This window comes from Garra rufa, chromosome 9, assembly GCF_049309525.1.
Source record: "Garra rufa chromosome 9, GarRuf1.0, whole genome shotgun sequence".
NCBI classification, from domain to species: Eukaryota; Metazoa; Chordata; class Actinopteri; order Cypriniformes; family Cyprinidae; genus Garra; species Garra rufa.
In genome coordinates, this window is record NC_133369.1 from 40199292 (window position 1) to 40226234 (window position 26943).

The following is a 26943-nucleotide window of genomic DNA, read 5'->3' on the forward strand; positions in this document are numbered from 1 at the left end:
AAGTTAATTTTGCCTAAGCAAAAGCTCTCTTACTAATTTGATAAAACAGTGCCGCCACTTGGCTGGCTCACTAAAATTGTATGTAACATCAACTTCATATATTAATCAGTTGCTCAAGTAATTATTTTAACTTGGACAAGTGTTGTTAGGTTCAGCTAAAGAGATGGATTGTTGTTTCAAAACATACCACAGATAATGAATAGTTAAAAGAAATAGCTAATAAGCTTATAGTTAGCTTTACTGACCAACAAACAAACAATATTACACAAAGTGTCACAAGAAAGTATTCCACTTACATAAAACGAAGTCCTCCTTCATATATTACTTTTACTATTAGATTTATCTTTGAGAATTTGATTTCTTGATTTAATTTTTTCATAACTTTATTTAATGACTTTGTTGTTTCTTTACTTCTTATTATATAAGACTCTTATATAAGTACGGTGGCCGAGAGAGGCCAACGCGCTGCAAACAAGAAAACACATGCAAACAGAAAAAACGACAACAAATTAAGAAAACATCTTCATCAGTTTGACAACACAGGCGCTGCAAATCCTCGCAACGCAAACACAAATACGGAAACGTGCTGCAAATTCTCACAACACAACCAAACTCAGAAACGCACTGCGAACACACGAGGGCGCTGCAAACTAACAAACGCGCTGCATAAAGCACGGTCCACAACGGAAATGTTTCAGGGGGACCTCAAAAAGTGACGAACTCATCTGGGACCTGATTATTTATATCACTATATTACCTGATTATTTATATCACTATCACCTTTAAGTGATACTATACTATCACTAAAAGGTGATAGTTCATCACTAAAAGGTGATAGTTCACCGATAACATCTGTGAAATAATCAGGTCCCAGATGGTTCGTCACTTTTTGAGGTCCCCCTGAAACATTTCCGTTGTGGTCCGTGCTATATGCAGCGCGTTTGTGTGTGTTCGCAGTGCGTTTCTGAGTTTGGTGTGTTGTGAGAATTTGCAGCGCGTTTGCGTATTTGTGTTTGCGTTGCGAGGATTTGCAGCGCCTGTGTTGTCAAACTGATGAAGATGTTTTCTTAATTTGTTGTCGTTTTTTTCTGTTTGCATGTGTTTTCTTGTTTGCAGCGCGTTGGCCTCTCTCGGCCACCGTATATAAGCCTACTTTACACTTATACTTTTATAATGATGGAATTTATGATGATGGTGGAATGACCTGCCCAACTCAATCCGAACAGCTGAATCCTTAGCCATCTTCAAGAATCGGCTAAAAACACATCTCTTCCATCTTTATTTGACCCACACATTACACCTCTCTTCATCAGTTTGCACAATAGCTGCTTGCATAAAATTCAGGTCATTAATGTTAGCCTACAAAACCACCACTGGCTCTGCAGCCCTTTACCTAAATTCATTACTTGAGACTTATGTGCCCTCTAGAAGCTTGCGTTCTGCAAGTGAAAGGCACATTATTGTGCCATCCCAAAGAGGCACAAAATCATTTTCACATTAAATGTACCCTTCTGGTGGAATGACCTGCCTAACTCAATCCGAACAGTTGAGTCCTTGGCCATCTTCAAGAATTGGCTAAAAAAAACATCTCTTCCATCTTTATTTGACCCTCTAACTCTAGCACCCTCTATTCTAATTCTACTCTATTCTAAAAAAAAAAAAAATATTGCCATTTTAGACTTATTCTCTATTAATTTACTTACTTCTTGTTGTCTTAAAATAATAATAATAATAACACTAGCTTCTCTGTTCTTGCTGTATTCTATCTATCTATTGTTAGGCCTCTAGCATTTTCTTTTTATTATATTAAAAAAAAAGATCTAGTATCACTTCATCTTCGAAAAAAGATGAAAAAAAATGAATTTGTTCTGACAGAGTTTAACTCTAAACTCTTGTCATATTTTATTATTATTTTTTCAACAAGCAAATAAACTGTGACAATGGGAAAAATGTTGAAGGTGTCTGAATACATTTTTGTTTGACTCTACACACATACATACAGTGAAAAAAATGCATTTGTTTTCAAATAAAAACGAAAAGGTTTTTTGTTAAATATATAGCGAAGGTAAACTATGTACATATTGCCTGAATCACATTTTTGTGGCCATTAATGTTGAAATGAAAATTAAAAGAGGCAGTGGTGTTTGATATTGTATCTCTTCTTACTGTGATTATACATAGCGAGGATATAACTAGAGTAGCCAAGGTGAGCTGAGTGACGATATTAAGTACGCTACTGTTCCATTTTCCTCAGGAGTTTGCGCTTTCAGGTCGAACTTGTCTAGTTGGAACTTTGTGTACTTGGTATTGAGAAAGAAGCTATTGAGTAGTAAATTTTGTTGTATTTTTGTTACCGCATTTCTGCATCAGGTTAGTAACAGACTAAAACCCAATTGACATGGGGCATAGGGCACACCAACTGGATCTTTAGAGATTTGGCTAACACTTAGTCTTAGTTCAAGTGTACTTGACTGTAAGGGCTAAAAGGGAATTTCCGTTTAGGTCAATTGGATGTTGTTTGAACAACCTAAATAGGGTTAGCCTAACCTCTGTTTACTGTAATGTTACTCTAGCTAGGTGTACATGGGAAACCACAGTAAAGGAGGTCAGCTTAAATCTGACCTCTAGCTAGAGAAAATGTTGCTTTGTTCAACAGAATTTAACTTAAATTAAATAACTTTACACACTGAAAAGGCAGAGTATGCAAGAAACCTTCAGCCACCATTGAATACCTTCTCAGGGTCAACTGAGTGGACCTTACAATAGACCCACAGAATTTCCATGGTCAGGAAATAACATTTAGTAGAGTTAACAGACAAATTCCTTTCAGCTGTGGAAGGAAGATCATGGCACCAGCGAGGCACAGTTAGGAAGAGTCTGGTCTTCCTAAAGCTGTTCAATGCAAACTTGCATGACTGTGACCTTGCTAAGAGTTTTAGAAAACAAAAATAATAAATAAAAAGAATGCGTGCACGTACAGTGCCCATTAATTCAAAGACCTGTAATATTTATTTAGGCATTACCATTCGTAACACATTTCATTATTATAATTTGATTATTCTTTAGTTAATATTTGCAGTAGTATTTTCATTCATTATTCATAGACATTATGTGTTTACTAAACTGTAATTTCATATAGTCAAAATTGATATCTTAACACCAAAACTAAGATATAATACAGTGTTAAACTATTTTAAAAGACCCTTAAATGGGCAGCATTCATTTACGTAGTAAAACTAACAAAATTGATATTTGCCTCTTTAGGACACATACCGTGTACTGCAGGAATTAAACGTTGTGTGCCTTTATCGGTTTTTGTGAAACCATTGCTCCAGCTGCTTTTGAGCAAGTGTGTTTTTTGATTGAATGGACTGTATCCCTGGTCAGTTATGCTGTGTGTATTTGTGTACAGCTCAGCTGTGGCCTGAGAGCTAAGTTTTTTTTTTTTTTCATACAAAGTAGCCTTTGTCTGTCAGTGCATTCACGCTCCCAGTGCATACGCACACACACAAACAACAGCAGTGTTCAGTCCTCCTTCACATTATTGTTCGAATGCCGGGCATGGATTTCAGGCTTGAAGCCACTGGGTTTGCTGGGCAGGAGGGTGATAGCCAGAATGCTGATGACATGCACATGAAAGAACATTGATCTGAAAGACAGAAGAAACCAAATGATAAGTATTTCCAGCACAAACAATATCCTGAAACATATATCATTAAACTACAAAAAAAACAAAACAAAAAAAACAAAAACAAAACTTGGTTACATTATGCCATAAAATTCAAAGGACAGATTCTAAGGTTTTAGTAAGTAGTAGTAGTATATACTAGTAGAAGTAGTAATACTACTACTACTACATTTATTTATTACAGCATTCAAGGACGTACAGTCAAGCCCGAAATTATTCATACTCCTGGCAAATTCTGACTTAAAGTTACTTTTATTCAATCAGCAAGTTTTTTTTTTAACCGGAAATGACACAAGCTTCTCCCAAAAGATAATAAGAAAATGTACAAGAGGCATCATTGAGGAAAAAATTACAACTCATCTTTTATTTACATTTGAACAAAAAGTGGCATGTCCAAAATTATTCATACCCTTCTCAATAATCAATAGAAAAGCATTTATTGGCTATTACAGCAATCAAACACTTCCTATAATTGCTGACCAGCTTTTTGCATGTCTCCACTGGAGACATCTTTAGCCTTTCAGGTTGGAAGGTTTCCTTGCCATCACCCTGATCTTTAGCTCCCTCCACAGATTCTCAATTGGATTTAAGTCAGGACTCTGGCTGGGCCACTGCAAAACGTTAATGTTTTTGTCTGCTAACCATTTCTTCACTACTTTTGCTGTGTGTTTTGGGTCGTTGTCGTGCTGAAATGTCCACTGGTGCCCAAGGCCAAGTTTCTCTGCAGACTGCCTGATGTTGTTGAGAATTTTGATGTATTGCTCCTTTTTCATGGTGCTGTTTACTGTGATTAGGTTCCCTGGTCCACCAGCTGAAAAACACCCCCAAAACATTAGGTTCCCACCACCATGTTTGACAGTGGGGATGGTGTTCTTAGGGTTGAAGGCTTCTCATTTTTTATGCCAAATGAAGGCTACATCATTGTGGCCAAACAATTCAATTCAATTTTTGTTTCATCTGACCATAAAACAAAAGACCTCTCTCACTATCCTCCTGGCCAGCACAGGTGTCACTTTTGGCTTCCGACCACATCCTCTGAGATTTTTCACAGTGCGGAACGTCTTGTATTTTTTAATAATACTTTACACTGTAGCCACTGGAACTTCAAAACATTTAGATATGGTCTTATAGCCCTTTTCTGACTTGTGAGCAGCCACAATGCGCAGCCGCAGGTCCTCAGTGAGCTCCTTTGTCTTAGCCATGACTGTCCAGAAACCAACAGCAGAGAGCTTCTGTTTTTCACCTGTTGAGTTGATTAAAACAGCTGCTTCCAATGTATCAGGGTAATTAGAATGCTTCAGAACAGTTTGGACTATTTGGAATGGTATAGAACTTTGGATTTTCCCATAGACTGTGACAGTTTGCAAAGGGTATGAATAATTTTGGACATGCCACTTTTTGTTCAAATGTAAATAAAAGATGAGTAATAGTTTTTTCCACAATGATGCCTCTTGTACACCATCTTATTATTTTCTGGGAGATGTCTGTGTCATTTCTAATAAAAAAAAAAAAAAAACTTGCTGGTTGAATAAAACTAAGTCAGAATTTGCTGGGGTATGAATAATTTCGGGCTTGTATATATTCACAACATAAAATGCAGACATGCAAAGAACAGAAAAAATGCATATCATTGTATATAAATCCTATAAAAAAAAATAACACTTAAAATCCATCATCTGTTTTAATCTGGCATTTAAACTTTGAAAAGAGTACAAATGATGAAAATTAAGTTCCATAGTTTTGGTGCAGAGCAACTAAAAGAGCACAATATATGCAATCAAACAACATCCACTCCATACCAGACCTATACCATGCTCTCGCTAGTTTCATTCAAACGCAAATGCTATCATCTTGTGCCTCAGTTATTGACTGTATTTACTGTAAAATGCAACCAGAGGCCGCCATTGTTCATAGCAGAAAAGTAGATGAAAAGTGTAAATCTTGTTGCAGAACAATTGTTTTGTACACTGTAATGGATTTAAGATCACAAACAGGTCGTCGCCTTGAGTGTGCATAATTTTCTAATAATTTAATGGCCCCATCATCAATTATACCTTACTTAAATACACATATTCCTTGGTGCTGTCTGTACAATTGTTTGTAAGAACTACTATACAATTATTTAAAAGAGCAATTACTTATTTGCACCCCACACTCCTATTGTGGTATGATTTCAGATTTACCTACCCTTAAAATTGACCAAAAAAAAAAGTCTGGTTGGTCATTTTACAAGCTGACCATATAACACCGTTTCTTATACAGTTCTTGACCAGAACGTGGTGCAATGACTTTACTTTATGCCAATTTTCATACTACACAAATCACATAACTGAGCTTTTACCTGTAATACTGCATGGTGGGTTCCACCGCAAGTAGAAGGAAGGGCATTACAGTGTAGCAGACAGTCAGCTGAGTAGCAGCCCAGGTCACAATATCATAACAGATCTTGAGGTGCCAAGAAGACAAAAAATACTCCCGGAAGTTTCTGCGCACCTGATTAGATCAAATGAAATCAAAATGCAATAGTGAGTGAGTGAGTGGATGTTTGACAGGTGTGACTGAGAATGAGAAGTGAAAAACTAGTTATGTAACAGTGATTTATATAAATGTACCACTCATACTGTCATGTGTGCTGTAAGGAGAAATGGAAAAAGACAATGGGTCACATTCACCAAGCATGCGTATGCACAAATTTGTGCAAGAAACCTGCATACAATTGCTTTTACATACAAATTATGATTCACAAAAATTTTTGTACTAAAATTATTCTAAATGTTAAAAAAAAAAAAAAAAAACTGGTCGGTCTTAATAATGTATGTATGGATATATACAGTGGGCACAGAAAGTATTCAGACCCCATTTCATTTTTTTCACTCCTTGTTATATTGCAGCCATTTGCTGAAATCATTCAAGTTCATTTTTTAATTTTTTCCCTCATTAATGTACACACAGCACCCCATATTGACAGAAAAACACAATTGTTGACATTTTTGCAGATTTATTAAAGAAGAAAAACTGAAATATCACATGGTCCTAAATATTTAGACCCTTTGCTCAGTATTTAGTAGAAGCACCCTTTTGATCTAATACAGCCATGAGTCTTTTTGGGAAAGATGCAACAAGTTTTTCACACTTGGATTTGGGGATTCTCTGCCATTCCTCCTTGCAGATCCTCTCCAGTTCAACATTAATGAGGAAAAAAAAAAGTTAAACTTAAATGATTTCAGCAAATGGCTGCAATATAACAAAGAGTGAAACATTTAAGGGTCTGAATACTTTCCGTACCCACTGTATATATACAGTATAAAGTTCAGACAAAATGTATGTTTCTCCTTACAATAATAGTTATATATTATATATATATTTCATTGTAAAATTATTTTATCTTAGAGAGAGCACGAGAGTGTGTCTGTAGGCAGCTTCATATGGGGTTCCATGAAGTATCTTTGACAAGAGTGTCGAAAGGCTGTAAGGAAAGCATGTGGGGAAAGCCCTTCTGTGGAGATGGTCTGGGCATGTTTTATGCAAATGACTAACCATGTGCTCGTGACTGCTCATGTAGAATACTTCAAATTGACTAATTCTGCAATCGAAATTACATGACATTTTACTTGGAGCTATTCACATCCTTGGATTTTGAGTCGCACTATCAGTGTCTAAACATAGCACCTAAATAAATCTGAGGTGTTCAGGTGGACCAAGTTGTAGCTCTCCAAAAATAGAGTTGAAATACGAGTTCTACCTGGACGTGAATGCTTTTTACAGGGTGGTATCTCGTAATCACAGTAATTACCACATGTCATGAACACACCTTAACATTAGGATGAGGTTAAAAACTAATTTGCGCATATGCTGGTGTTGTGAATTAGGCGGAATGTTTTCATAGGGAGTTTGAATTTCGGGCATGCAAGTGCAGCTCCTATCTCTTTAAATGGATAAACAAAACTCTCCAAAACGGTTCGCTAAGCTTACGATTAGATTTCATATTTGGAATCACCAGTGAAATCTGACATAATAATTGTTGTTTCTAATGCCTAAACAGCATTTAAAAAGGCTTATTTTGACAGGCTAGAGCAGGCCATGTGCAGTCATGAGCGCGAGTTTGCGAACGCTGCTTGTTTCTATAGGAATCAGAGTTTCTAACGGCAGCTGCAGTGATGCAATGACTTTACTAATCAATGATTGGTTCTTTAATTTAAGAAAGCGGGGCTTATTTGTCATATTGGGCGTTTCACTTTCTCCCACTCATAAGTAAAAGGAATGCACAGTTGTCCTATATATAGTCTTTGGTTCATTTACACTTTGATTTGAATGGAAACAACGTATCCGTGTGGAGCGCGTGACAAAACAGCATACATTGATTGCGATCAGTGGACACTCTCCGGAGGAGACAAATTGTTGAATAAGTCGTTATTTTTAATTTGTTGCATACAAATAGTATTTTCATAGCTTTGTAAAATTATGGTTGAAGTCACATGGATTATTTTACAAATCTTCTTGCAACGTTTCTGGACACTAATCATGTTAATTACATTGCTGTCTATGGGAGGGCCAGGGAGCTGTCAGAATGCATAAAAAATATCTTAATTTGTGTTCTGAAGACTAACAAAGCTTTTATGGGTTTGGAATGACATGGGGCTAAGTGATTAATCACAAAATTGTCATTTTAGGGTGGGGTAACCCTTTAAGTACACTTCTATTATAAAACACAATTCTAATTAACAATTATAAAACACTTCTAATGTACTTTATCTGACACTTAAAAACTATTTAAGTGTTAGTGCTAACTAGTGTATTTATATTAAAGGAGCAATATGTAAGAAATTTATGTCAGTTAATCATAAAATGGCCCTGACATGTCACTAGACATTAAGAAATCATGTTCATTTCAAATACTTATATCACTGACAACAGTGGTCCGGCCAGGATACTGTCATTTAAAGGAGAACTCCGGTGTGATTTTGACCTGAAGTGTATTGAATCATGATACCGAGTGTGAACGTACCTTGCATATCTCATCTCGGTTTGTGTCCAGCTGTCCGAAATCTGGGGTCAGTTAGCCGATGCTCACAACAGGTTGTCAGTGAGAGTCAACAGGGCATCGGAATAGCCATGTAAATAAATCACTGTTTTATGCCATTTACGAGGCACAAAGTAGCTCCACACTTCATTGGTAGACTTCCAAGGGCCCTGACATTTAAAACGAGACATTGAGAACTCAGAAAAAGCACCGGTAATTTATTTACAAGAAGATTTATACAGACAGTACCTGGGAAAGAAAATCCGGTCGCCGCCATCCTGAACTTAGTCACGATAAGTCAAGTGTCGAGCACCAAGGAATTTATCAGGTTATCAACGTATCAGGTTGTAGTTTCCTTCGTGCTCGACACTCGACTTATCGTGACTACATTTAAGATGGCGGCGACCGGTCTGTTCCTGGTGGAAAATGTCTGTATAAATCTACTTGTAAATAAAATACCGGTGCTTTTTCTGAGTTCTCAATGTCTCGTTTTAAATGTCAGGGCCCTTGGAAGTCTACCAATGAAGTGTGGAGCTACTTTGTGCCTCGTAAATGGCGTAAAACAGTGATTTATTTACATGGCTATTCCGATGCCCTGTTGACTCTCACTGACAACCTGTTGTGAGCATCGGCTAACTGACCCCAGATTTCGGACAGCTGGACACAAACCGAGATGAGATATGCAAGGTACGTTCACACTCGGTATCATGATTCAATACACTTCAGGTCAAAATCACACCGGAGCTCTCCTTTAAAAGTGCAAGTTGCAGCCCTCAACTGATGTTATTGTTGTCATTTTGTGTTTTGGTCTGAGGCTCCACCCTCCAGCTATCTACCAATCACGAAGTCAGTAGAGTTTCGTGAGACGGGTTGCCAGCTCTGCTCTAGTTAGTTACAGCTGCTGCTAAGAACGAGTCGGATAAAACATGTATAAAGTTACGAAACCTGAAAGACCTCGTTATGAATCCGAAGAATGACGTAACAAAATCCGAAATAAAACAAGGATTTGTATAGGACAGGGGTCACCACACTCGGTCCTGGAGGGCCGGTGTCCCTACAGAGTTTAGCTCCAACCCTAATCAAACACACCTGAACCAGCTAATCAAGGTCTTAATAGGTATACTTGAAACTTCCAGGCAGCTGTGTTGAGGCAAGTTGGAGCTAAACTCTGCAGGACACCGGCCCTCCAGGATCAAATTTGGTGACCCTTGGTATAGGAGATGCCTTTGACAGATGGAGACGGCTGAAAACGGAGAAGAATTTGAAGACAGATGCCAACGTTGCAAATTTTCTCCTGGACAGGTAAGATTCATCTATGTTTGGCTAACTTACTTGTACTTAATGTAAATAGATATTTCAAATATTCACGACAGTCGAACAAAGGTATATATGTTCGTGCAAAGTAACGTGTTCATAAAAAGCTTTATATCGCACCACTAGCAGGGTATGAAAACAATCTATGTTATGTGATATTACAGTGTATCTTTACGAAATATTTGGCTAATCGCCTAATTACTTCGCAAAACATCTCTCGTGAAGCATAAACATAAGTAACAGAAGAAAAAAAACTTATTGTGAAGGACTCGTCACTTGCCATTGGAAGCTCCTCGTAGCAGTCTACAGTCCTGCGGAATCCTGCAGCTTAGCTGGCAACCTCGAGTCAGGGGGAGGGGATAGACCGTTCTACAGTATTTTGAAAGTGATTGCAGTACCAGTTTTGGCCACAATCCTACATATTGTTCCTTTAAGTGTACTTGAGTAGCAGTAAGGAAAATGTACTTATAACTATTACATTACTAATATATTTTAATCAATTTTAAATCAATTTAATTTGAAACTTAAGATAACTATATACAAGTGTACTAACATTGAACTAATTTTTTAATCATTCAAAGCACGCTTTTAAGAAATACACTAATAAAATCTATTGAAATACCAGTGGTATTTAGTATACTCTGCAATTGTACTGAAGTACTACTGAAGTAGAAATATACTTTTATTAGTGTATTTATATTGTATACGTTTCACAATTTCATTTAGCACAAAAAATATGAATGTACTACAAATGTACTTGCTGGCATTAAAAGGCACAATATGTAAGTAACAAACAAAAGTTTGATGACACAGTGATTGAGTGTGCAATCATGGGAGTCACTGTAGTATGAAGCAGGGTGGTGCTGCAAGTCGTGAAAGTGAAACGAGGCTGCTGTAGCGATTGCTAATGAAGGATGAGTGCGAAACATGGCTCGAAAGGTAGCAGAGCTTTATTATGCCACAGTCGACCACTTCCGCTTCTTTCAGTCATGCATATATAGAAAAAAACATTGCTGTTTTATCATTGTAGATACATTTGAGTGTTGAAAGTTCTGTTATAATGCTACTCTGTGCGTTTGTCACCCGTCTAATAAAATGCATAACATATTAAAGTGTCTTTGAGGTTTCCATATTTTCTACAAAATAAAACTGGAAAATCGAGGGTGTATGAAGTTATTGGCATGCGACGCAGTGACATGGTCCATTACACTAGTTAAATCTGCTTATTTCTTTGGATTTAAACATTCTTCGAAACATCTGGGATAAAGTACACAGGTCAGCAAAATATATACAGTAACATGGTTATAGTGGTTTTTAGATATTTTAATTAAAAAAAAATCTTACATATTGTGCCTTTAAGCATTTTTTGTGCATACAAGTATACTCTATTTTTACCTGGGCACACACACAACTTCAAAGGAAAGCAAGTTTTATCCCCAAAGGCTCCTCCACAAGGTCTTAGTTGTATATACTTTATACAATACTTTAAGGAAGTCATTCAATAATGAATTGACTATATGAATATATCCACACAAAAGGAAAAGCATAGTAGGATTCCTAGGGCTAACTAATGTAAATAATAATGTAATAAATATAATGTAATAATTTTAGACATAATTATTCATAACTGCCTGTTTTACAAGAAATAGTTTAAAAAGATTTGTGCTTTAGCAGTTTAAAAAAAAATCTCATCTGACAAGTTTAAAGTTTTAATTAGAATGCATCACATCTGGACAAGCATTTACATGCAGTCTATTCTCAAAAGTATTACAAATGTTAGTAAATATTTCAACAGACTTGTGACAGAGAATGCAGTGGAACCAGCCCAACAACACAAGTTATATGTGAATGGCATAACAGTAATGCAGGTAACTTGATGTGTCATTACAGGAGAATTTATTTGTGTGTGTGTGTGTGTGTGAGAGAGACTTACAGAGCGAGCTGCTAAGGTGACAGGTATAGCGGTGATGAATGTAAAGTAGTATCCTGGGTAAACTCCATGCCAGATGGCCGACAGCACAAAAGTGAGTGGCATGCGATAATACGGCACTCGATCATAACATACTCTAAAGAATAACACAAGAAAGCTTGTGAGAAATGACACTGAACATATATATGCAAATACACATATCCAGTATGTCACAAAAGTGAGTACACCCCTTACATTTCAGCAACCATTTTAGTGTATCTTCTTGAGGGACAATACTATAGAAATGAAACTTGGATATATTTTAGAGTATGCAGTGTGTAGCTTGTATAGCAGTATTGATTTACTGTCCTCTGAAATAACTCAACATGCAGCCATTATTGTCAAAACAGCTGGCAACAAAAGTGAGTACACCCTAAGTGATAACAGCAGTATGGTGTTTAACCATGCAAAGCCACGTGTCCTATTCATGTTTATATTTTGTCTGCCTGACAAGACCATACAAAGCTGTGTATCTTGTATTAGAGCAGTTAAAATTTGGTGCTTTAAGTACAATTCTCTCATACTGTCCACTCGATGTTTGATATGGCACCTAATGGCAAAGAACTCTCTGAGGATTTGAAAATTAGAATTGTTGCTCTCCACAAAGATGGCCAAGGCTATTAGAGCATGAATTACTGGAACCATGTCCTGTGGTCTGATGAGACGAAGATAAACTTGTTTGGCTCAGATGGTGTCCAGCGTGTGGCGATGCCCTAGTTAGTAGTACCAAGAAAATTGTGTCTTGCCTACAGTCAAGCATGGTAGTGGTAGCATCATGGTCTGGGGCTGCATGAGTGCTGCTGATACTGGGGAGCTGCAGTTCATTGAGGGAATTCCATTATGTACTGTACATTCTGAAGCAGAACATGACGCCTTCCCACCAGAAACTAGGTTGAACGGCAGTTTTCCAACATGATAACGACCCCAAACACACCACCAAGATGACAACTGCCTTGCTGAAGAAGCTGGGTGAAGGTGATGGGGTGGCCAAATATGTCTCCAGACCTGAACCCTATTAAGCACCTGTGGGGCATCCTCAAGTGGAAGGTGAAGAAGCAACATCCAGCAGCTCTGTGATGTCATTATAGAGGAATGCAAGACGATCCCAGCAACAACCTGTGCAGCTCTGGTCAATTCTATGCCCAGGATGATTAAGGCAGTACCGGATAACAATGGTGCTAACACAAAATATTGACAATTTGGACAAGTTCACTTAAGGTGTACTCGCTTTTTTGCCAGCTGTTTTGACAATAATGGCCGGATGTTGAGTGAGAGAAAAATATCTTCTTTGTCATTTATTTGAGAAAAATGATCCAGTGTTACATATCTGTGCATTGCAAAAGTAGGTCAATATTTGTTTTCAGTATCTGGTGTAAACCCCCTTTGCTGCAGTAACTAAAGTAAAGTAAGGTAAAGTTTCTTGTAAATGCTGATCATCCAATAACGTAGGAGTTTCAGCCCATTCCTTAGTGCAGAACCACTTAAACTCTGTGATGTTGGGGGGTTTTTCCTATAAACTGCTTGCTTAGGTCCTTCCACAACATTTTAATTGGATTAAGGTCTGCACTTTGACTAAGCCATTACAAAACATTAACTTTGTTCTTCTTTAAACAGTCTTTGGTAGAATGACTTATGTGCTGGGGGTTGTTGTCTTGCTGCATGATCCACGTTCTTTTGAGATTCTGTGCTTAAACAGATGTCCTGATGTTTTCTTTTAGAATTTCCTGGTATAATTCAGAATTCACTGTTCCATCAATGATGGCAGGCTGTCCTGACCAAGATGCAGCAAAACAGGCCCAAGCCATGATACTACCATCACCGCGTTTCACAGATGGGATAAGATTCTTAAGCTGGAATGCAGCGTGTTCTTTTCTCCAAACATAATAGCTTCATTTAAATCAATGAGTTCCATTTTAGTTTCATCCATCCATTAAACCTTTCTCAAATAGTCCTCTGGCTTGTTCACATGATCTTTAGCAAGGAATTTTCTTTTTGGAGAACAGTGGCTTTCTTCTTGCAACTCTGCCATGCACACCATAGCTGCTCAGTGTTCTCCTGATGGTGGGCTCATTTATATTAACATTAGCCAATGTAAAAAAAGGCCTTTAGTTGCTTAGAAGTTACCCAGGGAACCTTGCAGACTATTACATGTTCTGCTCTGGGGTGATCTTTGTTGGTTGACCACTTCTTGGGAAGGTAACAGTGGTCTTGAATTTCTTCCATTTGTACACAGTCTGTCTGACTGTGCATTCCAAACTCTTTAGAGATGGTTTTGTAACCTTTTCTAGCATGATGAGCAACATCAACTCTTTTTCCCTCAGCAATCTCTTTTGTTTGTGATACAATTCACTTCAACAAACATGATCAGATCCCTATTCTTTAAATAAAATGGGTCACGTACTGAAATTTGCACAGATGGACTCTAATTTCACCTTTAAATTAACTGCTAATCCAAGATATTTACATACTTTTGCAATGCAGATATATAACACTGGGTAATTTTTCTCCAAAAAATATATGACAAAGAAAATATTTTTTCTCTCACTTGTTTGATTGGGTTCTGTTCTTCTACTTTCAGCAGCACATGTATATATTACATGGTCTGCCTAAATACTGGATTCTGGCTAAACTATTTAATGCACAGTTAGTTCCAAATCAGTTTAATCACATTCTATATTAATGCACTGCTTTAATTGATGCACACTAAAGCCTCGTTCACACTACAAGCGACATATAATGACAAAGCAACACAATCTCATTCAATCAATGGAAAGCTAGCGATTTCCAGTGACAGGAGTGACAGAGGCCATTGGCGACTGGTTGTGGCGTGTCCAGCAACATGACAAAGTTCAGAATCCTTCAACTTTTTGCAAAAGAAGAGCGACTTTCGGCAGGGACAGCCAATAGGAAAGAAGATGGAAGAGCTAATGTGATCGTTCTCCTCCCAGACATAGATAAACATACGCAATGGAAAAAAAGTAGGCTCTGCTTCCTATTCATTCTTTATTTATGGATTTAATTTATATTTATATGTTATTCAGTCTTTTGCCTTCAAAATGTTTGTATTTAGCAGCAAAAAAACCTGATTCTGGTGACATGCATGGACAAAAGTTTCTGCTAGTGTGACCGCAGCTTAACCAACACACATCACTTGCACACGAACACACAAACACAGAGAGAGAGAGAGAGAGAGAGAGAGAGATTTGGTTTTGGAGGCAGTTGTCGGGGTGGAACTCACTGCCATTTTTTTCTGGTCTTCACTATTTGATGAAGCAGGAGAGTCAGTTTTCGTATTGTATTCATGTTATCACTAAAGCTGCATGGAAATAGGTCATGTTATTATATAAATTACATCCCAATTACGTCTATTATAATAGTTTATATTACAATCTATGTTCCTAAATCAGTGAGTGTGACAGGCGCACTTACTGAGGGGAACAAAATTAGCAACAATGTGACACCCACATCTAGATGTAGTTGTTTAGTGTGACCTTATCTTCCACTGAAGTGACATGATGGTATATAGGCTTCAGAGACGATCACTCTAGAAAAGAAACCTTCCCATATCTTCAGCAACTAACACAGCTAACAACGTTTCTGTTTTGGTCTCGTACATAATGTATAAGCAGTCTCATGTCATCAATGGCTGCGCAGACACATTTATTCCTAAACAAATTGTCTCTTGTTCTTCAAGAGACTGAAAGTTCAAAACTAAAAAAAAAAAAAAAAAAAACCTTTTTCTTGTCAAAAGCAAAAGATCATTTGATTAAAATATATTAGATTTAAAACGCACCTTTTTAGCCAAAGAGCAGTCTGTATATTCCAGTTGTCAATAAATGATTTAAAACTTGTTGCTGTCTGTGGAAAAAAAATATATATTCATAAATTCAGTACTTAATACACTGTTTGCTAGGCCTTTTTGAAAAGTATTTAACAAACCTCTATCTTCCAGATGCGAACATTGGAGATGAGGTCCCAGGAGACTTCTCCCCTGTCATTTACACCACTGACTCCATACCCTGCTGCATTATGAACGGCATCCGCTATAAATGAAAATAAAAAACAAACAAAAAACATTTACTACATAGCACTATTGAATTTAGTTCATGTGTAAGGACACCCACACTAATACATTTTAATGACTTTCCAATCGTTCAAAATGAATTAAATTTCTCGCAGTCAACACAAAGCCACATCACACAACCACAGTTCAACATGATTACTGTAGTCTGTTCAATTTAATTTGTGGGAACCAAGGTTATGCTGGTAACCAAGTACATTCCCTATCAATACTCCATTTGTACCGCGTCTGCTAAGACACTATGGGAACCAGTAAAATCACGCAATGATATGGCAGAGGAACGACTACATATAAACTTGCCTTAAGCACCCGGGTAAGTATAGCAAGAATTTAAATAGCAGGTGGGGTTCACAAAAGGCACCTGCAGATCTTCTATTCGCTTAACCAGTGCTAATACAAGAAGCAGAGCAGTTTTTAGCGACAGGACTGAAGGTTAGCAGACTGTAGAGACTCAAAGGGAGGGCCCTTAGGATTCTCAGAACCAGTGGACAGTTCCCACGTAGGGACAGTGAGTGGGCGGGCTGGATTCAGCCTCCTAGCTCCCCTCAAAAAACTAAGTTGTTCCATGAACCTTTGTCTAGCAACTCTTGTAGGAAGGACAATACAACTGATAAGTCACAGATATACAGGTCCTCGTTGCCGTTTAAGCACCAGGTGGAGACAACAGACCACCTATGGGCGTAGAGGTGTCTTGTAGACAGAGCTCTAGCCTCTGAAATAATGTTTAAAACATGCTACGGGAGGTCTGCAGACTCCCATCGAGCGGCCAAAGGTGCAGAGCCCATTGCTCAGGCTGGGGGTGCCCTATTGTCCTGTTCGCCTGAGAGAGGATATCCCTCCTTAGAGCTGTTTCAGCTGGTTGTAGCACCCCCATGGCCCATTCACCTGACAACCAATGCTAGTTCCTCCAGGGAGGAGCCACCAGAAGGACCTTGTATCCTTGTTCCCTGATTCGCCTGATTACCTGTGGGATCAGGGCGTATCGGGTGAAAAGCATAAAAGAGGAGGTTGGGCCAGTTATGGGCCAACACGTCCCTGCTCTACGCATAATAAATCAGATAATGAGAGTTTGTCTTCTGAGGCAAAGATGTCTACCTCTGCTCTGTCGAAGACCTACCAGATCTTTTGCTCTCAGCAAACGCAGGTTGAGCTGCGGATCAGAACGTGGTGCCCCTTCAGGTCTGGCATGAAGATTTGACAGGCCTGACACACTGCCAGCATTTCCAGGCAGTTGATGTAAAGCCCTTCTACTTTTAACCAATGGCTGAAAGTCAGTTTGTTGGAAGCATCTGTCGGGACCACCTTTCTCCTGCTGATCATTCCCAGGGCCACTGCCTGTTCCATCCACGAGCATCCTTCCAAGGGGCCAGAGCTGATACACAGTCCTGTTCCAACATGATGCTACACATGGGATGGAACTTGTGGTTTCAGCAAGTACTGATAGGGGACACATACGAAGCAGGCCCAACTGTAAGACCGGAGAAGCTGCAGCCATAAGGCCCAGCATCTTCTGAAATGTCTTGAGAAGGTGAAAGGCTCTTATCTCAAAGAAGGCTGAGAGCTGCTGTATGACCAGAGCATGCTCTGGTGCACATATCACCCACATTTGGGTTGAGTCGAAAACAGAGCCCCATGAACTATTTTCTTTGGCTGGATGTGTTCTTGGCAAAATTGACCCCGAGTCCCAGGCATTCTAAGTGACTAAGGAGGAGGGATCTGTGAGATAGCAACTACACCTCCAAGGTAGTTGAGATTGCGGATTCACATGTGCCTTACAGGTGAAAGAGCTGCATGCGAGGAAAAGTGTGAGGAGCCAGAGAGAGTCTGAAGACAAGGACTGTGTATTGATAAGCCACTCCCTCGAAGGCGCATTTCAAGAATCATCTGTGATAGGGAAGTTATCTGGATATGAAAACATCAGGTCCATAGAAAGAAATCTGTCCTCTGGGCGAATTTGCAAGAGGATCTGTTTCAATGTAGTCATTAGAACGGATCCAAATTCAAAATTCCCTGGCATGTTCTCTACCTAATACCTGCCACTTGGCTGTACAGTTAATCCCACGCCAATATGGAATGATCTTTGGTAATGTTTTGGAATAGACCTATATATTTCTGCCTCCAACAGACAACAAGAAATAACATTTGAGCAGCTCAGCTAGTACGTATTAGAACAGCAACTTATAACACATTTTCACTTTTTTTTTTTTAATCACATTCTCTGCCCCCCATCTGCTTACCGAGGGTCCATGCGAAGTAGAACTTGGGTCTGGCTGCCTGGACGGAAATGAAGGCATAGGCCAATCTTTTAAGAAATGAGGCCTTGCTGATGAATTGTGGGTCCACATTGTATGTTATGGGGAATGCTTTTGTGATGATGAAGAACCAGAGCAGACAGCAAGCGCACACAAGAAGCTTATTAATCACAGCCCTCTGTACAAGAACAGCAGGAATTCATCTCAGTGAACAAAATTAATACTCGAGAAGTTTCTTGGGAAATGTGCAAGACAACTTGGTTCTGTAGTTTAATCACTCTAATTGACAGAATCTTTAAAAGTTCAAGCTTTGATTAATTGATTCTCACAACACTGCTACAAACTAATAAACATACCATACATTAAACAAAACACAATTTTAAATACACATTTTAATTGGAAATAAAAATTCTGTCATATACTCACGCTCATGTCCTTCTAAACGCATTTGACTTTCTTGCTTCATTACATATTATATTCTTTATATTATATTTTTATGCTGTTCTTTTCCATACAATAAAAATGAATGTGAATTAGGCCTTTTAGGCTTTTTTTTTTTTTTTACAGAAGAAAGAAAGTCACATGAGTCTTAAATGACAGGGCGAGTTACTGATGATGGCAGAATTTTGTAATTAAGTAAAGTATATCTTTACATATTCACTGTTTTGACCACATATAAAAGCCATATAAGCTATGTCTTTGTGTCTCACCACAGGCGATGGCTCAGGAATTTTATCCCAGCCATTTTGATGAGAGCTGGTGTCTTTCACTCTTTTCAGCCTGTGCTGGACATGCTGGCCCTTTATAAACTCTATGTAGTCTTTATAGTTACTGCAGGGTCCCACCAATACACTCATGAAATTTATATTGTAACTGAGGTACTCCAACAGTGATGGCACAGAGCTGTAAAAAGAGGTTCAGTAGAGAGATACATAATTTAAGTAACATTAGGGATGTTTTTACGCAAGCTTCTATTTCTACAAAGACTTATCACTGTTTTAGTCCAAAACATGGTAATGTACTATGTGGTACACAATCATAAGTATAATGCTCTTTGGTTCACACACACAAGCATTGTGCAAACATATATATCGTTCAAGTTTATAGCTCAATTTATAGTTTACTGGTAAGAAATTACATACTGTACAGCCAGACGCCTCTGATCATCTGTAAGTTTCTCTTGCTTTCGACACATACCTTAAACATGCAGAAAGACAAGAATTCATGTTTTCTGAAATGATAAACTGAATTCATTTCTAAGATGTCAGTGATTCAACAATTTACTGTAACAAATATACCAAAAAATATTATTTGTAAACAAGTGGAATGATTTCTCACCGTCATGTACCTGAAAGGCAAGAGTAGTGATCTTCTGTGTTATCATCATCAAAGGACTATAAGAGAAGACAAAGTACATGAAAATACAATGACGCTACCATTAAGTAACAAAATGACCATGAATTGGTGAATTACCATAAATTGGTAAAAATACCAATCCATCCACACACACACACACACACACGGATAAGACAAAACTTGTTTAGGAGTTATATATACAGGGTGTACCCAACTAAGGATTTACATAGTTGAAACAGGATTGCCAAAGCTTGCCTATAGTTGAGAGTCGAACCGTGTGTGGGGGTGGGGGGGAAAATACATTACCTAGAGTCTATCAGTCAGGCAATTGACAGGGAAAATGTGTCTCACAGATGGAAAATGGGTAAAAAATGTTTTATGTTTTAGATTTTATCTGCACACTCAAACACTCAAGAAGAAGAGTGCTGAAGAGTCTTTCGGCTGAGTTATATAATCGGCTCAGAATGCTGTTCAAAACTAGGCTCAGAATCGATTTGAGAAAGAACCGCGATGTGTTCGGAAATCTCAGAATCGATATTGAATAATTTTTTGATTCACGTTGCAAAGATTTATCGTCCCATCCCTAATAGTCAAAATTGGCTGGCCACATATCATGTTGTATAAAAGCTGATGAAGCCGGAGATTTACACTAAATAAAACCAAATAATCCACACATAAGATGAAATCAACACATGCAAGAAATATTCGACGAAGCCCATTCACACATTTATTCTAACTGTATAGAGATTTTCATGGAGGAAATTAACAAATATCCTGCTAATTTTTCTGACTTTGAAGCAAAGCCTACTATCACATGAAACTCCATGTGACTGCCTAAATACGAGCTACAGTAAAAACTGCTCAAAAACAGCTAGTTTTATCCAGGCTCGGTTCCAGATTTATATTCTGAGGATACTTTAGAAAGTGTGCTCTAGCCTTAAATGTACGTATATTTCTGTCCCGTTCATTACTTTTTCGAGTGTGCATCATTTCGAAACTTTGCAGCGTGTATGTGGCCGAAAAATTAAAGTTTTATACAAATGCTATGATAAAATAAATGGATTATATATAGCCTGGAAAGCACACACAGCACTCCCTTTATAATCACCCTCATCTTAGTTCATCGCGATATCATTAGGTTTTGTTATAATGAGAAAAAAGGTATTAATACATTTGAAATTTCTGCACCCTCACTTTTGAAATTATAGCTACGTGCTATACAGTAAGAAAGGCTGCATTAGCCTATATCCAGAGTTGCAACGTTTCTCTGATTACCAGCACAGATACTGTATATGTGTAATGTGGGAATGTGACAATGGAGTTGGGGATCCAAATGCAAGGCGTTATACAGTTGTCAATATTTGAAAATATTTGAAAACGAAAAAAGTTCAAAGTTGTCAAGACAAGAACGGGTATTGTTTTGGTTTTAGGACAACTTTGATGAAAGGATGATCCACTTTAAATGTTGACTACTGTATACAAACGTGGTCAAACATGCAGGGGCGAACACCAGCAAACAGTATAGATCAAGGCAGAGGCAAAAGAGTAATCCACAAACAGGCAAAGGTCAGAGCAGGCAACAAACAATCAAAAACAAGAAAAAAGTCCAGGGTCAAAAAACAGGCAGGGCATACTGCGCATCTTTAGACAGAGGCATATAGTGGTGTGTGGATTATGTTCGATGAGGGTGATGAAACGGTGTATAGGAGGAATGTGTGTGGAAAGCCCTAGCATGGAGATGGCTTGGGCTTTATGGAAGTAACTAACCTTGTGCATGCAGCCACTCATTGGTTTATATACGCATATTATATATGCATACGTATATACGCATGTTGTAAATTAGGTGAAACATTTTCATGAGAAGTTCAAATGGGTACATTAGGGCTGGCTATTGGGCTAAATGACAACATGTCTATTAAACCTTTGAAAAAATGCACTGCCGCTGACACAGAGAGAGCAGTCACCATGTTTAGGTAAGAAACAGCTTCACAAACAGTCTTTTCAAATACACAGTCATTCATATTATTACAGCAATACTGGGATTAAAGGTCATAGTTTGGATATAAACATTGATGTCTATGATAGAGATCAAAATAGAGCAAGTCATCCTTTAAAAGTAACTGGTGCTTCAAATAACTTAGTGTTGATTGCATTGTTTTGCCACTAGGTGAAACTATTCACTGTTCTATGGCGACTTCCGCTATGAGAAACCCAGAAATGTGAGATCCATCACTGCATCTGAATAAACAGAAGATTTAACTGCTTTCATTGATTCAATGTGACTGATAAACACACGACTAGGACAATGTATGGTTTATCTGAGTTATTCTTATTATAATTTACCTTATAATACAGTATATAATAATGTAATGCCTTTACCACTGCTTAGATTATTATGAATACTATGCGTGCCTTATTCTGTGTAAAATGCCACACCATCTCACAGAAGGATTTATTTCAAACACTCGACTGACATTGTGAAGTGAGTTTGGAGTAAAAACATGTTATTAAATGTGGGTTTTCACATGCTTTCAAATGTAGCAGCATTTCTACACAGATATACTGAACTCGTCAGAGAACTACGTCTTGGTGTACTAAATGCTGCTCCATTTAAAAAAAAAAAAAAAAAACACCTGCTGGAGTTACTACTAATTACACAACCGGCTTTACTGAACAAAAGCACATGACAATTGCCTTCAATTAATCGTGCAGCCCTAATAAAAATAAATAAATAAAAGATTTTCTCTAAGCTATGCATTTTAAAATGAAAACGTACTATTGCAAAAGTAGCCTAAAAGATGTGGAAAAGATCAAAAATGTGGTTGCATTTCACCAAAACTTGTCTTTCTCCTGAAAAAGCAGACATGCTATTTTTTTTGAAGAAGAAGAATTGCTGAGTGATTTAAAAATCTTAAGCATGCAGCAATAAGCCTCACATACTGAATCAGGTGATGAGTCTTGTGGTCTGTAAAAATGTCAACAAACTGCGCTAGACAAGACTAACATCACTGATTGACTTGTCTGTCTATGTTGCCAGAATATGTATGTATAGTTTTTTTTGCCAACCACTACCAGCATTTTTGATCACTTTCACAGACATTTAACCCTCAAAGACCGAGACAGCCGCCCGCGGCTAAAAATAGCTATTGTTGTTAAATGTTTATTAACTATTGAACCGCTTATCCAATTTATATGCTTTAAACTCTCGTAATGCAGTCTTATTTTTTTCTAGTGATATCGCATGTGTCTCATTTGGATATTCAGAGGCTCCATGATGAGCGTGATTACATCATCACATTTCCTCAGTACTGATTCGTCAGATGAAACCAATGCATTCGGTCCTCTGAGCCAAACACGAACGATTGTTGATGCTTAGTCCCACCCCTATGTCCAGATTGGTTCAAACTGTCATCTATTCAACCAACAAACATAGGTTTTGGTCTTTTGAACCACCGATTAGCAAGTTTCTTTGCAAATCTGAACAAACGCAAAGTGAAAGTAAAGTGATAAAAACAAGCACAAAATAACACATTTGCATGACAGCTTTTTTTTTTTTTGAAAAAGCACAGAAATACTCACGACAGAACCCTTTGACTCAACAAAAACTAAAAACAAGGATGACCCAACAGCAGTACATATGTGACCCTGGACCACAAAACCAGTCATAAGGTTAAATTTTACAAAACTGAGATGTATACATTAGGGCTGCACGATTAACCTTTATCGCATCGATATTGAGGTTTTAACTCCCGCGATAACCTAACCTCAGGAGGCTGAGGTTTTTTCCCCGCCTCTGACATTTGAGTGACAAACCTATTAGCCAATCAAAATGGTCGAATCTTACGTTCCTGGCTTGCTGGCCAATCAGAAATGGCAATGGAAACAAGGTTGTACGCAGTGCACCGGCTTTCTGTCAGCAGCAAAGCAGCTAATTCATAGTTTTACATTACATCATATCTGTCCCAAATCTTTGTTAATGTTCATAAAGACTTGACCCTGGAAGATTAAGGATGGTGCATTTAAGCGAAACGTTTGTATTTCTGTAGCTCTAATAAAGTCTGTATGCTTCATATAGAGATATAATTTATGTTTTAGCCTTTTCTTCAGGCCGCGGAAGCATGGCAGTTACGCACTTTATTTCACAATGCCAGTTTTCCTTGTTCTTATTTGATTTTAATAACTGATCAACAAAAATATGAATTAAAAATTAAGATAAAAATTATACAAAACGAAATTCGTTTAAGAAAGGATTTCCCACAAATAAAAACGTACAAAGTTGTCAAAAATTGTGTCTGACCCTCTCCAATTCTCCCGGCTTATTGCAGTCCAATTCATACCACGTCCTTCATGACATTTACAAGTTACACAAACTTCTTTCGTAATAACCAAATAATATTTAAACAATGTAAAACAGAAAAAAAATTCTTAAATGGCTACAACAAGATATATCGCTCTTTCTCTTTTCGTTTGATCTGTTTAAACTAATCTTTGCCGCTTTTTTGATCATTCTTTAAGTAAACATTTGCCGGTCTGGTGATTAAATAAACAGTTTTAGACTTCCCCTTGAACTACATGCGACGCATCCTGTGTGTGTGTGATACCAGCGCTGCGAGTTGTCCGCACAACGCAGCACTGCACTTTTTCCCGGTTTCATTAAGGGTGGGTGAAAAATGGATTCTCCGATGCATCGCAATCCTCTTTTCAACGAGCTTGTGTTTTTTCCCGCATATGGCACGTGTGCGTGCTAGAGACGGGGCGGGCTTCATTGTACAGAATTTGCACTATGAGACACGTGCGCATTGCTTGACAGTGTGTGCATCCACCCGCAGTGTTTTACTTTAGATATGCCTTCATTTCTGCCGTTTGTAATGCAGTACTATTAGATGCACAAAACTCGCGCACTGACAGACTTTCACTTTCTCTTTATTCGTCCTAAAAAGCTCAATTGCGGATGCGGTTAAATGCACTTGCATTTTCTAATACTTTTATATGAAACTGATGTAAACACAGCCAGTTATGTTTAAAGAGCAGGACAAAACATCTGATATATCGAAATAGATCTGTGCATTCATTGAAGCCTGTTAAAGCAGCCACTGTCATATGTTACTGTCTATTGTTTTAAAAAGTAGCCTGCTTATATAAAAAAAAAATAAAGTGAATTCTGCACGAATTAAATTTGATATAAAATCTAATTAAATTGAATCTTAATTTTAAGATGGCAGTACTGACATACAGAGATTACAAATATAAACAAAAAGCATAGAAACTGCTATTTTACATATTGTTAAAATGTAAAGATTCCCACCCCTTTACAATGAGCCCATTTGTAACATCAACTAAGATTTATGAAAGCTGAATATAAGTGTTGTTCCTTGTTATAGTGTTAATTTCAACATTTACTAATATAGTGTTAAATTTTGAAGTTTATTTTGTTAACATTAATGAACTATAAAATAACTTTAATGATCAATATATAATTCATATTAATATTTTTATTAATTTACAAAGTATGGTTTTGTACTTTTTTTAAAAACTAGTAGAGCACTATTTTAGTTTCCTTTCAGTATCCATTTTCAAAAACTATTGGTTAATTAATCGGTATCGGCCAGTGTGGTCCAACCTAGCTATCGGTATCGGTAAAAACCAATATCGGTCGACCTCTAGTTTATTTAACCCTCTGTGTCGTAAAAGTAACAACATATTTTATTCATAATTTTTGTTTTATGCACTTAAAAGTATCGAACGCAAAAATCGAAAATCGCATCGCAATCGCAATATGTCAGAAAAACCGCAATTAGGTTTTTTCTCAAAATCGTGCAGCCCTAGTATACATCATATGAAAGCTCAATAAATAAGCTTTCTATTGATGTATGGTTTGTTAGGATAGGACAATATTTGGTCGAGATACATCTATTTGAAAATCTGGAGAAAAAAAAAATGCAAAAAAAATCAAAATACTGAGAAAATCACCTTTAAATTTGTCCAAATTAAGTTCTTAATGCATATTACTAATAAAAAATTACATTTTGATATATTTATAGTAGAAATTTTACAAAATATCTTGATGGAACATGATCTTTACTTAATTTCTTAATGATTTTTGGCATAAAAGAAAAATCAATAATTTTGACCCATACAATGTATTTTTGGCTATTGCTACAAATACACCCCAGCGACTTAAGACTGGTTTTGTGGTCCAGGGTCACATATCAGATAAAGCACTGGAATTTAGGTTTTCGCGTCACTAGGCGATGTCCCGGTAAAATAGATTCTGACGCAGACTACAGCCAGCAGATCTATCTATTTGGTTGTTATATTATGTAACTAATTATTATATAGTTTGTAAAGATTATTTGCACATTTTTTTCTGTTGCACTCGGTATATTTCTCTCTCATTTTGTGTGTAGTTTGTGAATTTAATTTATATTTTTGTTGCACAAGACAATTTGTGCAATTGTTTTACTACTTCCTACACTGTTCGTGTTTATTGTTCATACTCAGATTAAGAATATATTTATCTGAAAAAATATTGTTTATATAACACTGTTTCAGCTATGACTTTACTCCTGGAACGTTTTTGACAGGTCTATATTGTCAATAAACTAAATAGGCCTGTTTTCACTGAAAATCATCTATAATAATATTGTAATAACTTGCTTGGGGAATGTTAAATATTTGGAAGTGTAAAACACCTAAATACAAATTTCTAAAGGTACCGTCGGGGTCGGGTATCCATCATCCTCTATAAGAGCAGCTGGCAGCAGATAATAGTGCGCAGCCAATTGGCTGACGTGCGCAGCTTTCTGACTCACTGTTTTCTTTTCATATAAGTTTCCTATGTTTCATGGACTGTAAAAGGCGCGCCGTTTGCATCCCTGGAACATGCAACATGCAGTATGGCAAAACAAAAAACAGAAGCAAACAATAAAAAAAAGATACAAAACACAACTGGGGTGAAAAAAACACCAACTTTAAACTCTTATCTGTTATTTAAAATGTTATCTCTCATTCTTGAGAGGGTGTGTACAAAAACCTCAGCAAAGTAAAACTGACAAAACTGGTAGATAAGTAACCTTAGGGAGTGGCCACATCAACAGAAATGAGACGGTGATGAAATCCTCACCCTGAGAAATCCGTGGACAAGACGCCATAGTCGAATATGAAGACTCTGCTCACCTGGCAAACCGTGAGGTATCCTACTGATGCAATCATAGTATATCTGTAATTAGAATACATATAATTTCAGTGCTTAAGTTTAAAAAA

At 37.4% G+C, this 26943-nt stretch overlaps 1 protein-coding gene across 1 annotated transcript in view; it reads right to left on the reverse strand.

The window, feature by feature from the left end:
• Positions 1 to 1858: 1858 nt before the first annotated feature.
• Positions 1859 to 26943, reverse strand: part of mboat1 (membrane bound O-acyltransferase domain containing 1) — a 38638-nt gene continuing 13553 nt past the window's right edge. The window contains exons 4-13 of the mRNA XM_073847489.1: positions 26804 to 26899; positions 19663 to 19718; positions 19467 to 19521; positions 19035 to 19227; positions 18310 to 18502; positions 15931 to 16034; positions 15785 to 15849; positions 11956 to 12088; positions 6030 to 6181; positions 1859 to 3649 (exon numbers count right to left, since the gene is read on the reverse strand). Of these exons, the coding sequence (XP_073703590.1) occupies positions 3526 to 3649; positions 6030 to 6181; positions 11956 to 12088; positions 15785 to 15849; positions 15931 to 16034; positions 18310 to 18502; positions 19035 to 19227; positions 19467 to 19521; positions 19663 to 19718; positions 26804 to 26899 (1171 nt within the window). The 3' untranslated portion in view covers positions 1859 to 3525. The remainder of the gene's footprint in view (positions 3650 to 6029; positions 6182 to 11955; positions 12089 to 15784; positions 15850 to 15930; positions 16035 to 18309; positions 18503 to 19034; positions 19228 to 19466; positions 19522 to 19662; positions 19719 to 26803; positions 26900 to 26943) is intronic.